The sequence below is a fragment of the Octodon degus genome, unplaced genomic scaffold (genome assembly GCF_000260255.1).
Source record: "Octodon degus isolate 3935 unplaced genomic scaffold, OctDeg1.0 scaffold00010, whole genome shotgun sequence".
Lineage (NCBI taxonomy): Eukaryota > Metazoa > Chordata > Mammalia > Rodentia > Octodontidae > Octodon > Octodon degus.
In genome coordinates this window covers 24,772,253-24,783,186 of record NW_004524586.1, presented here as the reverse complement: position 1 = coordinate 24,783,186, position 10,934 = coordinate 24,772,253, and the positions used below count along the sequence as shown (strand labels likewise).

Below are 10,934 nucleotides of genomic sequence, written 5' to 3'. Positions count from 1 at the left end.
GGCTGTGCCGTGCCGCCCCGGCCCAGCGCGAGCCCGTCGTGGTCCCGCGTGGGGGCCGGCGTCGGCCAACTCGGCGACCTACGCGGCCGCCCCCGGCGCGCCACTCACCGAAGAAGCCCTGCACGATTCCGAGCGGGTGGCTGAGCCAGTCCTCCCCGCAGGGCATCTCGCCGAGGCCCGGGCGGCGGCTCTCCACGGCCCAAGGCGGCCGGCGCCCGGCTCCCCCTCAGGAGCTCGGCCGCTTCTCGCCTGCGCCTCCCCACCTAAAGCGGAGCGCGGCCCGCCCGACCTCTCCGCGCCTCTGCGAGAAGCTGCTGCGGCGGGCGGCGAACACCAAGGGGCGACCGGCGACCAAGAGGTGAGGCGCGCGAGCCCCAGCCTCCACTTCGCACAATGGCGGGAAATAGCCGCCGCCGACAGCGCTGCCTGCGACCTGGGTGGAGCTCGCCCGGGAGGGGCGGCGGGAGCGCGCGGCGCGCCCCCGCGCGGGAGGAGAGCGGGACGGCTCTTCCGGAGGCGGGGCCGCGCCTGGGCTGCGGCCGCCATCTTGGAGACTGGCAAAGGAAGCCGGGCGGGCGGCCGGGCGGGCGCGCGCCGGGCTTGGAGGGTTGCTGCGGGTGACACGTGCTAGCGCGGTGGAAGCTCCTGGAGTCTGGTTCTTGTGAATCTTTCCTTGTGCAAGGGCTAAAAAGTGCGACGCTCAGAGGGACTGCAGAATCAGCTCTGGGCAAAAATAGTGGGTGAATCAGAATTGTCACCCACTACCTCCTGTACGTGTCTTTTTGGTTTTTTGCTCGCGGTGACTCTGGCGTGCTTAATGAAACTCCAACGTAGGGTAAAATCTTAGGTTAAGACTTTACCTCAGGTGATATAATCTGAGGATGCTGTACCTTTAGATAAGGGGCACTTTTAAAATTCCCAGCTGCCCTGTGTTGTCACCCAAGGCATTATGGCAGAAGGACTGGTTCCTGACCTGAGAGGCAAAGCCTTATGAACTTGCCGCTGGCCCAGCCCTTGGCTTAGGACTGGGAAACCAACCCAGTCTTCCCTCTGTCTGGTACTGGGTATTGAACCCTGGGCTTTATTACTGGGCTACATTTCCAGCCCCGATTATTTGGAAATAGGGTCTAGCTAAATTGCCCAGGCTCAGCTTGAATTTGCGATTTTCCCGCCCAGTTCTGAGGTTACTGGTATGCACAAACACACCCTACTCTGCCTGGTCTGCTTTTGCATCTCAGCTGCATCTGCTGGGTAGCACTGGTGAGGTCTGTACACTATCTGGATCTGGGTACCATCCTAAGAAAGATGGGCAAGTCCAACTCTACAGCAGCCTTTTCCTCGGGAAGTTAAAATGTTCAGTATTGAAACTGTTTTTGTTGGTCCTGGAGTGTACCTGAGAAACCCCAAGCTTGTCAGATTGGAAAATGGGTGAGATGATGAGAATGGAATCTGGAAAGTGGGGAACTGAAGACCAAGGACTGAGCCTGCAGGATCAGCGCAGCCCCGTGGTAGAGCCTTTGCCTAGCCTGCATGGCTACCATGGTACAACCTCCAGCACAGCACTGCAGAAAAATGAACCCAGATTTACCACCAAAACCCCATTTTAGGGCTGCCATGCAGGAGAAAAACCTTGCTATGCTTCTCAGATCCCTAGTGGGACCCCTATAACAAAACACATATTAACAAGAGAAAAGCAAGGGCCAGGTAGATGGCTCAGTGGAATGCGCTTCCCTGGCAAGCTCAAGGGCCTGAGTTCAATTCCTGGTTCTGCAAAAAAAAAAAAAAAAAAAAAAAAAAGCAAGTATTTGAACATATATATTGCATATGCACACGAGAGAAAATCAGGGAAGAGTAGCTCAAAGTGCATTAGAATTTGAGTTTATATAACATCTCTAACAATTGAATTTATAGATGAGACACAGGAAAGTAGTAGGCTTTTTAATTTTCTTGTGGTTGAGACAAAATGCCTGACATCCACAAGTGAAGGAAAGAAAGGTTTATTCTGTTCAAAGTTTGTAGCGGTTTCAGTCTATAGTCATTTGGCTCCAAAATGGTGCCATGGCATATAGGGGTACTGCAGAGGTGAAGTAGTCCACAGTATAGAAGGGCAGGCAGAAAGCAGCAAAGTAGCCCCAGCAAAACTATAGCAAACAGCTATAGCTTTCTGTCCCTTTATATTCTATCTAGGGTGTAAAGCTGGTAACTGGTACCAGCCACACCCAGGGTGGAGTGCCCTTTATTCCAGCATCACATCATTCTAGTATCACATCCTTAACTCCAGCATCACACACTTTAGGATCCAGCCACCTCCCAAAAGTCCTACGTCTGACAGCATGGGACTTTGGGGAGGACATCTTGATAAAACCTGTGACAGCTTCCAAAGCTTGCAAACTGGGAAGATAAAAAACTTGGGAAACTAGTTATAGGCAGTTTGGTTAGTATAGCTGTTATATGAATTCTTTGGCTCTCTGGTTTGGTAAGGTTCTAAAGTTGCCTCTGGTCATAAATTTTGTCTTTCCTGGAAGCAGAGAGGTGAAAAGAGACACCTTTAAAATTTTATATCCTACTTTCAGGCAAACTGCAAAAGTGTAAGGTGCATTTCTTGTATCTTTTCTTTTTAATTTAAAAATCTTTGTTCATACATGTGTGCAGTATGTAATGATTACATTTATCATGGCGAACTGGTACATGTGCATAATATCTTAAAATTTTCTTGTATCTTCAGTTGCTTTCAGCGCAAGGTTAGCTTTATGCCAACATGATATATTTTGGGCTAATATTCTAGTTTATTTCAGGATAAAAGATGTAATTTGGATTTCTTATTGTGAATGAATTGGCATATTGGGTCTTACATCTGGTTCTTGTGAGTTTGGGTAATCTGGGAAGAATTTGATTGTGGTCTTCAGGACTTACAAGGGAATGGATTTAATACAGGACACATAATTTCTAGGATTATTTTATAATATTTACCCAAAAGTTAAATGCAGAAGACTATAAGAGATCTGTCCACATACTAGAGACCCAAAGAATCCAGCTGACCACCTGGATCCCACATCAGTGTCCTGAAGACCTAGAGCCCTTGACAGTGTCTTCTATTAGTCCAACTGGAGGCCTAGAGCCCACAACAATGTGTCATGCAAGTCTGTATAGAGGATCTTCATGTCAAGGCCCAAAGTTCAGTGGTGGAAGCAGGCTGAGGGATCTACACTGGAGCCAGAAAGTGAGGCTCAAGGTAAGAACCAGAGCTCCCTGGAAACAGCCGTAGCCATCCTCAGCAACAGTGAGGACCAGAACTCCTTTTGACAGTGCAAACTGCCCAATTCATTATCAACAAAGCCAGCATGACAAACCTCTTCAGGAGGACCAAAAGCACACCATCTTCTTCTGTTCTTCTTTTACGCTGTTAGCATAAAAGGAGGACCTTCCATACCCAGAACCATTCTGCTTCAATTCAGCCAGATGTTACAAGTTGACCATTATTTGATCCACCACAATGATAGTAGGACTACTGCAGTCATTCATTCATTTAGCAGAGAGTGTTGTTGAATGATGGAAATTCCATGTTTTAGTTGTATCCATTTATATGTGAATTAAAGTTATGATGTGAAAATGTCTGATTTTAAATCATTAATTTTCAAATTTTCTTTATCTGAATTTCAGCTTGCTATCACTCAGCAGTGGCAAGTGTGGGCAACAAAAAATACCTTTCCTTTCTGAGTTCATGGTACCTGCCCCACACCTCATTACTGGTGAATGAACCCAGGGATCCCTTGCCACTGAGCTACGTTTGTTTGTGAGAAGAACCTCACCAGGTTGCCTCTCGCTGTTCTCCAAATTACAATCCTCCTGCCTCACCATCTGAGGCAGCTGGGATTATAGGTGCCACTGTACCCAGCCATGGTATATGTTTTATGTGACACTGGATCCTTTATGAGGAAATAAAGACCTCACGAAATGCTTGAGACTTTTTTAATGGTAGTTTTTTGTTTTGTTTTTGTATGTGTGGTGCTAAGAATAGATGCTTGCTAGAGCCTCATGCATGCTAGGTAAGAACTCTTTACACTGAGCTATAGCCTTTTTTTTTTTTTTTTTTTTTTAAAGCAGTGTCTGGTTATGTAGATATTTGGCTGGCTTTGAATGTGTGATCTTTGCCCCCTTAGTCCTGGGATTGCCTGCATGTATTCATTTTAATAATATTCTTAACCCAACATAACAAAACTAGTTGAATTTTAAGATGTCAAAATAAAATAATCAATGTGAAATTAATGGTATATTGTATTTTTTAAACTGAATCATTGAAATTTCATGAAATGTCATGAAATCTCAATTTTATAGCACCTATCAGTTCAGATAGTTACCATTTTTAGTTTTCAGTTGCCACAATAGCTTATGACAGCCAGACTGGGTAAACAGGAAAAATTGGGGCTTTAAAGTATTAAGAAAAGTCAACCAGGGGCCAGAGAGATAGCTCAGTAGAATAAGTGCTTGCCTGGCAAGCTCAAGGGTCTGAATTCAATCCCCAGTTCTGCCAAAAAAAAAAAAAAAAAAAAAGAAAAAAGAAAACTCAACCAATTTAGTATTCATTCCATAGGTGGTAAATGCAGGGTAGTGTCAACCTCTGGCTCCTTCTATCCCAGCCTTCTGAACAGCTGGGATGTGTTTCCGTGGCCAGCTTCAAAGGAATTTTCAAAGGTCCTTTCACATTTTCAGGGAAACCAAAGAATCCATCCTTGTAGCAAAGGCCAGGCAAGGGACTCTCACTTGAGGCTACCATTTCAGCTATGCTCAAATGAACCCATTATTCTGAGCAGAATAAAATGGGTCAGAAGAGCAAGTGAAGACCATGGTTCTAGCCAGAAATGAGATACCAAGAACTTGCTCTGAAAAGCCAGCAACTATTCAAGACTTGAGCCAGGTGGGTAAGGGAGATGCACATGTACTAACTCCCTGTGATGAATATAATTATTAGGTACAGCAAATATGTACTATAAAAAAATTGAAAAGGACTGAGGTAAATCTTGAATCCTAAACTTGTACTAGCTGAGAATTAGCTGCCAAAACTGTACAGATCCCATAGAAGACACTTTTCAATGCCACTTCAGATATGGCCATGGACCATCATGACCCAAGAGAAATTTCATAGAGGACAAAGCCAGGGCCAAGGAGGAATGTGGTCCTGAGGAGTTATTTTTCCAGAGGCTTAACCAAAGACAGTTTGAACTAGCCATGAAAATTGTGTTGTCAGAGCTGGAATAATTTTCAATTTATGCCCAGGAGTCAATTTCTATGGACCAGGAGTTGATATATTTTCTTTTCCTCTTTTTTTCCAATTGGGATCTTTTTTTAAAGGGGTCTTACTGTATTGACTGTCTCAGTTACTCTTCTTTTGTTGCGGGGACAAATATCTGACACTCAAAATGAGGGAAGGAAAGGTTTATTTAGCTCACAGTTACTGAGGTTTCAGTCCATACTCGGCTGGCTCCAAGGCAGAGTGGCACATGGCAGGGAGCAGCCTTTTGTGGCAGCAGCTCAGGCAGCTAGCTAGCCTCTTTCCCCTCCTCACACTGTAATGCAAATTACCAGGGCAGGTGCAGCAGCCACACCCTCAATAGTCACAAACTCCAGAAGCTGTCCCTTGACTGCATGAGGCTTTGGGGGGACACCTGGACATAAACGATAATAATGACCACCTTGGTTTTGAAATCTGAAATGTAGCTTGGGCTGTCTTGAATTTACAATCTTCCTCAGAGTGCTGGGATTTCCCTATCCTCCTGGGTGACAGGACTGGAAAGTCTTCAATCTTTTGTTTCAGCAAAATTTACTTTAGTTCCAGATGGACTTTCTTTCCTTTTTCAGTAGTTCTTGTAAATAAAATCTTATTTATTTAGCTTTTTGAGACAGTTCTCACTAGGTAGTTCAGGCTAGCTGTGAACTCACTATATAGCCCAGGCTGTCCTCAAACTCATGGTGATCTCTCTTGTCTCATCCTCCCTATGGGATTATAGGTATACACCACCAGGCCTGGTATACAATCTGTCCTCATGGTATAGCATTTAGCTTTTAAAATCTAACAGTAAGTATAGTAAACAGTGATTTCATTATACAGATTTGCATTCTATATAGGTGTAATCTCTAGAGAGGTGTTTAATTATTTCAAGACTTAATTAGGGGTCTTTCTCTCCCACCTACTAAAAAGCTATAGAACTGCTTATGGTATTTTTGTTAGATTTTTGAGGCAGGCGCTAAATTGCCTTGGCTGGCCTCCAATTCTCTATTCTCCTGACTAACCCTCTGGAGTAGCTGATACTACAGGTGTGCCTCACTGCACCTGCTTGTTTTTCCTTTCAATTATATCCAATTTATGGGTGGAACTAGACTACTGTGGAGCTGTGGACATATATAAAGCTTTTTTAAAAATTTATTTTACAAAGTTATTTTAAATATCGCCATCTTTTTCTTGGGTGGGGGGATTCGGGACTGAACTCAGAGTGCTGAGTCCCAGGTCCCTACCCCCTCGTGTCTTGCGGTCCAGGCTGGTCTTGTATTGTCCCCTTGACTCAGCATCCAGAGTTGCTGACTTTACAGCGTGTGCATCACTGGGCTGAGCTAAAGTCACGTCCTTAAATTTCAATCCCATGGGTTAAAATTTGTTCTTCTCCTCGTGACTTAAAAGCTTTAAAAAGTTTTACTATTACTATACCTGGGACGACGACAAAAGTTCTGAGTAGTCCAGAAAGACCTGCCGGTTCAATAGGTGAATTTGGCTCCACCTTGGCTGCTGCTGCCTCCACTTTTTCCTCACTCCTTTACCTGCTCCTGTGGACTTCCATTGCACCTCCAAAGTCTGACAGTTAAACTGTACTGTCCCTGCTTTCGAGAAGCCCAGAGCCCTTTTCTCCCTTCAATCCAGGACTCTGAGCATGAAGTTGTGCTCGGTTCCAGTAAGAGCAGCGGCCACACCCCCACGGTCTTTCCCCTGCTTAGGTCCTTCGGTCTCAAACTGAGCTTGCGCAGCCGCGGAGAATGTCACGTGCTAGGTTCGGGCGTGAAGCTAGTTTCGCCATGTTGGTTTCGGGCGGCGCGGATTGGGGAAAAAAAAATGGCTCTGGACCCGCCCCCGGGGTTTCGGCGTCTGTGCGCAAGTGCGGAAGTGCGCTGACCCAGCGGTGACTGGTTTCCGGCCGGTGGTACTGCACCGGCTTCCAGTAGACGTGTAACGGACGGTGACCCGCAGCCATGGCCGAGAGGAAAATTAACGGTGGTAGCGGCAGCGCTTCCACCTCCTTGTCGAGTACCAACTTACTCTTCTCCTCCTCGGCCACGGAGTTCAGCTTCAACGTGCCCTTCATCCCAGTCACTCAAGCCGCCGCCGCCTCGGCCTCGCTGCTCTTGCCCGGAGGTAGTGGTAACCCGAGGGCGGCCCCGCGGGTCCAGTGTGTCGGGGGCGGCGGCAGGGGTGGTGGTCGGACGGGGGCCGACGGGGAGGCTCCTTCGGACTCGGCGCACCCCCTGGATGGCTTGCGGGGGGCCAGCATTGGCCAGGTTTAGGAGATTCGGGGTTTGGGATCTCGGAGGCGGGGCAGGGGTGATGAGGCTCGCTGTTCCTCTCAGAATTCCGTGTGCTGAGTTGTCCAGACACTAGTTCCCTGGCATTCCGCAAGGCTGGTTTTTTAAATTTTTTATTTTTTTTTTTGGTACCGGGAATCGAACTCAGGACCTTGCGCTTGCCAGGCAGCTGTATCCTCGGCCTTCCACGAGTTGTTGAACACACCCACTGGTGTTCTGAGTGCTGGCAGCGCCTGAAGATAGATTAGACAGTAGCCGTCCTGTAGCTGAAAGGATACCACAGGCTGTCTTCCAGGAGAGGCCGCTGTACAAGAGGCTCTCTCCTGGATGGACGGTTCTCTGACCTGAAAAACATGTGTAGTGTTTCCAAATCCAGATTCAGCATGCTTTTCTCTAAGAAGTGTTTTCTTCTCTCAGCCCCCTCCCCCCCATGAGCACCTCTATCTTTTTATCTCTGTGGTTTTGTCTTGGGAGTTGCTTTTTTCTCGTAATTTTGAGACAAGGTTCCTCGAAGTCGTTGAGTTACCCACAGTGGGCTCGAACTTGTGCTTCTCCTCCCCCACCCCTCCCAACCCCCACCCAGGGTACTGAGTACTGGGATTTCAAGTGTGTGTCACTAAGCCCCGCTGGGAGATTTTTTGTTTTTCTGGCGGAACTGAACCCAGGCCCTTGTGCTTGCTAGGGAAGTGCTTATTCCACTGAGCCATCTCCTCGGCTCGGGAGATTGTTTTTTGATGCTTTTGTGGCTTAACCTAGACCATAGTGTTTAGGGGTATGGATCCAAACCCTGGCCCTGCCGGTAGCTTGGTGTGGGAGCACAGGCCTGTTATTACAGCTCTGTGCTTCAGTGTACATATGCGTGCTCGCTGTGAAAGGTTGCTTTTTGCAAAGCCCAGAGTATAGTGCCTGACAGTGTTAGGTAAATGTTTGTTAAGTAAACTCGTTCTCCTATTTGGACTGTGGACTTCTTAAAGTTTGCAGCAACGACTTAATTCTCTTTTGTTTCCAGGACCTGTTTAGTGTCTAGCACTTAGGTCTTCATTGAATGTTGACTTTGTTTTTTGAGACAGGATCTTGCCATGCCGTTCAGGCTGGCTTTAAAGTGTTGGTGGCAGGCAGTGCTTCAAGCCTTCCGAGTGCTGGGGGTACAGGCTTCGTGTCACCACACCTGGGTTGAGTGTTTCCAGTGAATAATTTGTGTTTTGGAATGCTTCATGGGAAGTGAAGAAAGGCATTCTTGGAAACAGCTGTACCTAAAGGTTTCCCTTCCCTTGTGTCACTTCGTGGCCTTGTCATTACCCGACAGGTGCACGTATTTGTTTATTCTAACCCCCCTCCCCACAAATGTAAACCCCATGAAGGCAAGGACTGAGTTTTACTTGCTAGAGTATGTGCAGTCCTTGGAATGCAGTAGACAAAACAGATGTTTGTTGAATGAATGCATGAGAGGATGAGCGCCAGTGTGTCTCTCTCATTTAGGCAGTGCGATTGAAAGGATAGACCTTGCTGTCCTGATGAAGAGCTGGCATGACTAGAGCCGAATGGTGTGCTAAGCTATGCCTGAGGCTTCTATATCACCCTCTGCTTCATGTCTTTCTTTCTTTTTGGGGGTTGGGGGGCTGGAGACAGGGTTTTACTGTGTAGCTCAGGCTGAACTTGAATTTGTGATCTTTTGCCTCAGCCTCCCAAGTGCTGGGATTACAGGTGTGTGTTACCACACCAGGTTTATTTATTTATTTTAGATAGGGTCTTGTTATGTAGTTAAGGTTTGCCTGAAACTCACTGTGTAGTTTAGCCTCAAATTTGAGACAGTTCTCGTGCTTCAGCCTCCCAGAGTGCTTGGGGTTACAGGCAAGCCCCCACACTGGGCATAAATTCCTTCCTTCCTTCCTTCTTTTCTTCCTTTCTTCCTACCTTCCTTCTCATTACTGGGGTTTTTGCACTCAGCTGCATTCCTACCCCTTTATTTTAAAATTTTCCATTTTGAGAGAAAATCTCATCAAGTTACTAAATTCCTCTGACTGAGCTCAAACTTTGATCCTTTCTGAAAGCCTTAGTTTTCCAGCATGCTGAGATTGCAGGCCTGTGGCACCATGCCTGTGTAACGTTTCCTGAATGAGTATCTGAATGCTCAAATGAAGGGTGAGAGAGAGGAATGGTCTGACAGGTTTGAGATTTTTGGTTGAAATCTAAATGTTAAAGAGAAAAAACTGGTAAAAGGACATAGGGTATTTAAGATACTAAATTCAATTTTAGGTGTATGTGGCTAAATCTGTTGGAAATTAGCTTCTGGAACACAGAAAGACAAAGTTGTGAGTGTTGTGAGTATGCAAGTGCTCACTAAGGTTGTTGATCTGGATGGATACGTGTCCACGTGAAGTTAGAAGGTGCCCTGAGATGAATCTAGTGAAATGTTGAGATCAGTGTTTTATTTATAATTGATGCTAATTAGAAAAAATATTTCTTGGACTAGGTCAATCTCAAGTTGTTTTTTTATTTTTTATTTATTTATTTTCTGTTTTGGCGGAACCAGGGATTGACCTCAGGCCTACGGAGCTATCTCCCCAGTCCCCTCAAGTTGTTTTGAAGGGTAAAGGAATCTGGGATTAGTGGCACACACCTGTATTCACAACGCTTGGGAGACTGCAGCAGGATTGTGAATTTGAGGCCAGCTTGGGTGACTAACAAGTTCCCCATCATCTTGGATTACACAGGGAGATCTTTTTCCAAAAAGAAACAAATTTTTAAAAAAGGTGAACGATATCAGAGAGATTTTTCATTGGAGGATGAACTAAGAGTCTAAGTTTAAGTGAGGATCACAGGACTGCAGAGAGGTGGGAATTAGAAATATATCAGAAGGGCCAGCCAAATAGCTCAGTGGATTAAAGTGTCTGCTTAGGCAGATGCATGGGCCAGGGATTCAATTCCCAGGTCTGCCGAGCCGGCCCTGTCCACGGGGTGCCCTGAGATGGTGAGCAAGACTGGGCGTGGTGACGCATGCCTGTAATCCCAGCACCTGGGAGGCTGTAAACAGGAGGATCACTATGAGTCTGATCTGTGTAGTGAGACCCTGTACAAAATAAAAAACAATAACAACAACAAAAAAACCAAAAATACATCAGAAAAGCAGAATGATGCAAAAGAAGGCTCTTTTGCAGGAGGGGTTTTATTTTTAGTTACAAAGAAGCAAGTGATAGAGGTACCTTTCCCATAGTGTACCTACCATTCATAATTCCAAAAGAAAACAGCCCCAAATGTCATCTGGGTTATATTCATAATTGTCTTTTTTTTTTTTTAAACTAACAGAAGGTTCTTTTTTTTTTTTTTTTAATTTATTTATTTATGTGTGTGTGTGGCCAGCTCAGCCC

The 10,934-nt window shown here is 46.0% G+C and overlaps 2 protein-coding genes across 5 annotated transcripts in view; one reads left to right on the top strand and one right to left on the bottom strand.

Annotated features, from left to right (window-relative positions):
- The window catches only part of Mcmbp (minichromosome maintenance complex binding protein), a 51,265-nt gene extending 50,809 nt beyond the window's left edge, over positions 1-456 (bottom strand). For all 4 annotated transcript variants that reach the window (XM_004625621.3, XM_023708981.1, XM_004625622.3 and 1 more), the window contains exon 1: positions 109-456. In XM_004625621.3, the coding sequence (XP_004625678.1) occupies positions 109-166 (58 nt within the window). In that variant the 5' untranslated portion in view covers positions 167-456. The remainder of the gene's footprint in view (positions 1-108) is intronic.
- Positions 457-7,176: 6,720 nt separating this feature from the next.
- Sec23ip (SEC23 interacting protein) overlaps positions 7,177-10,934 on the top strand; it is a 45,568-nt gene continuing 41,810 nt past the window's right edge. The window contains exon 1 of the mRNA XM_004625617.3: positions 7,177-7,399. Within this exon, the coding sequence (XP_004625674.1) occupies positions 7,237-7,399 (163 nt within the window). The 5' untranslated portion in view covers positions 7,177-7,236. The remainder of the gene's footprint in view (positions 7,400-10,934) is intronic.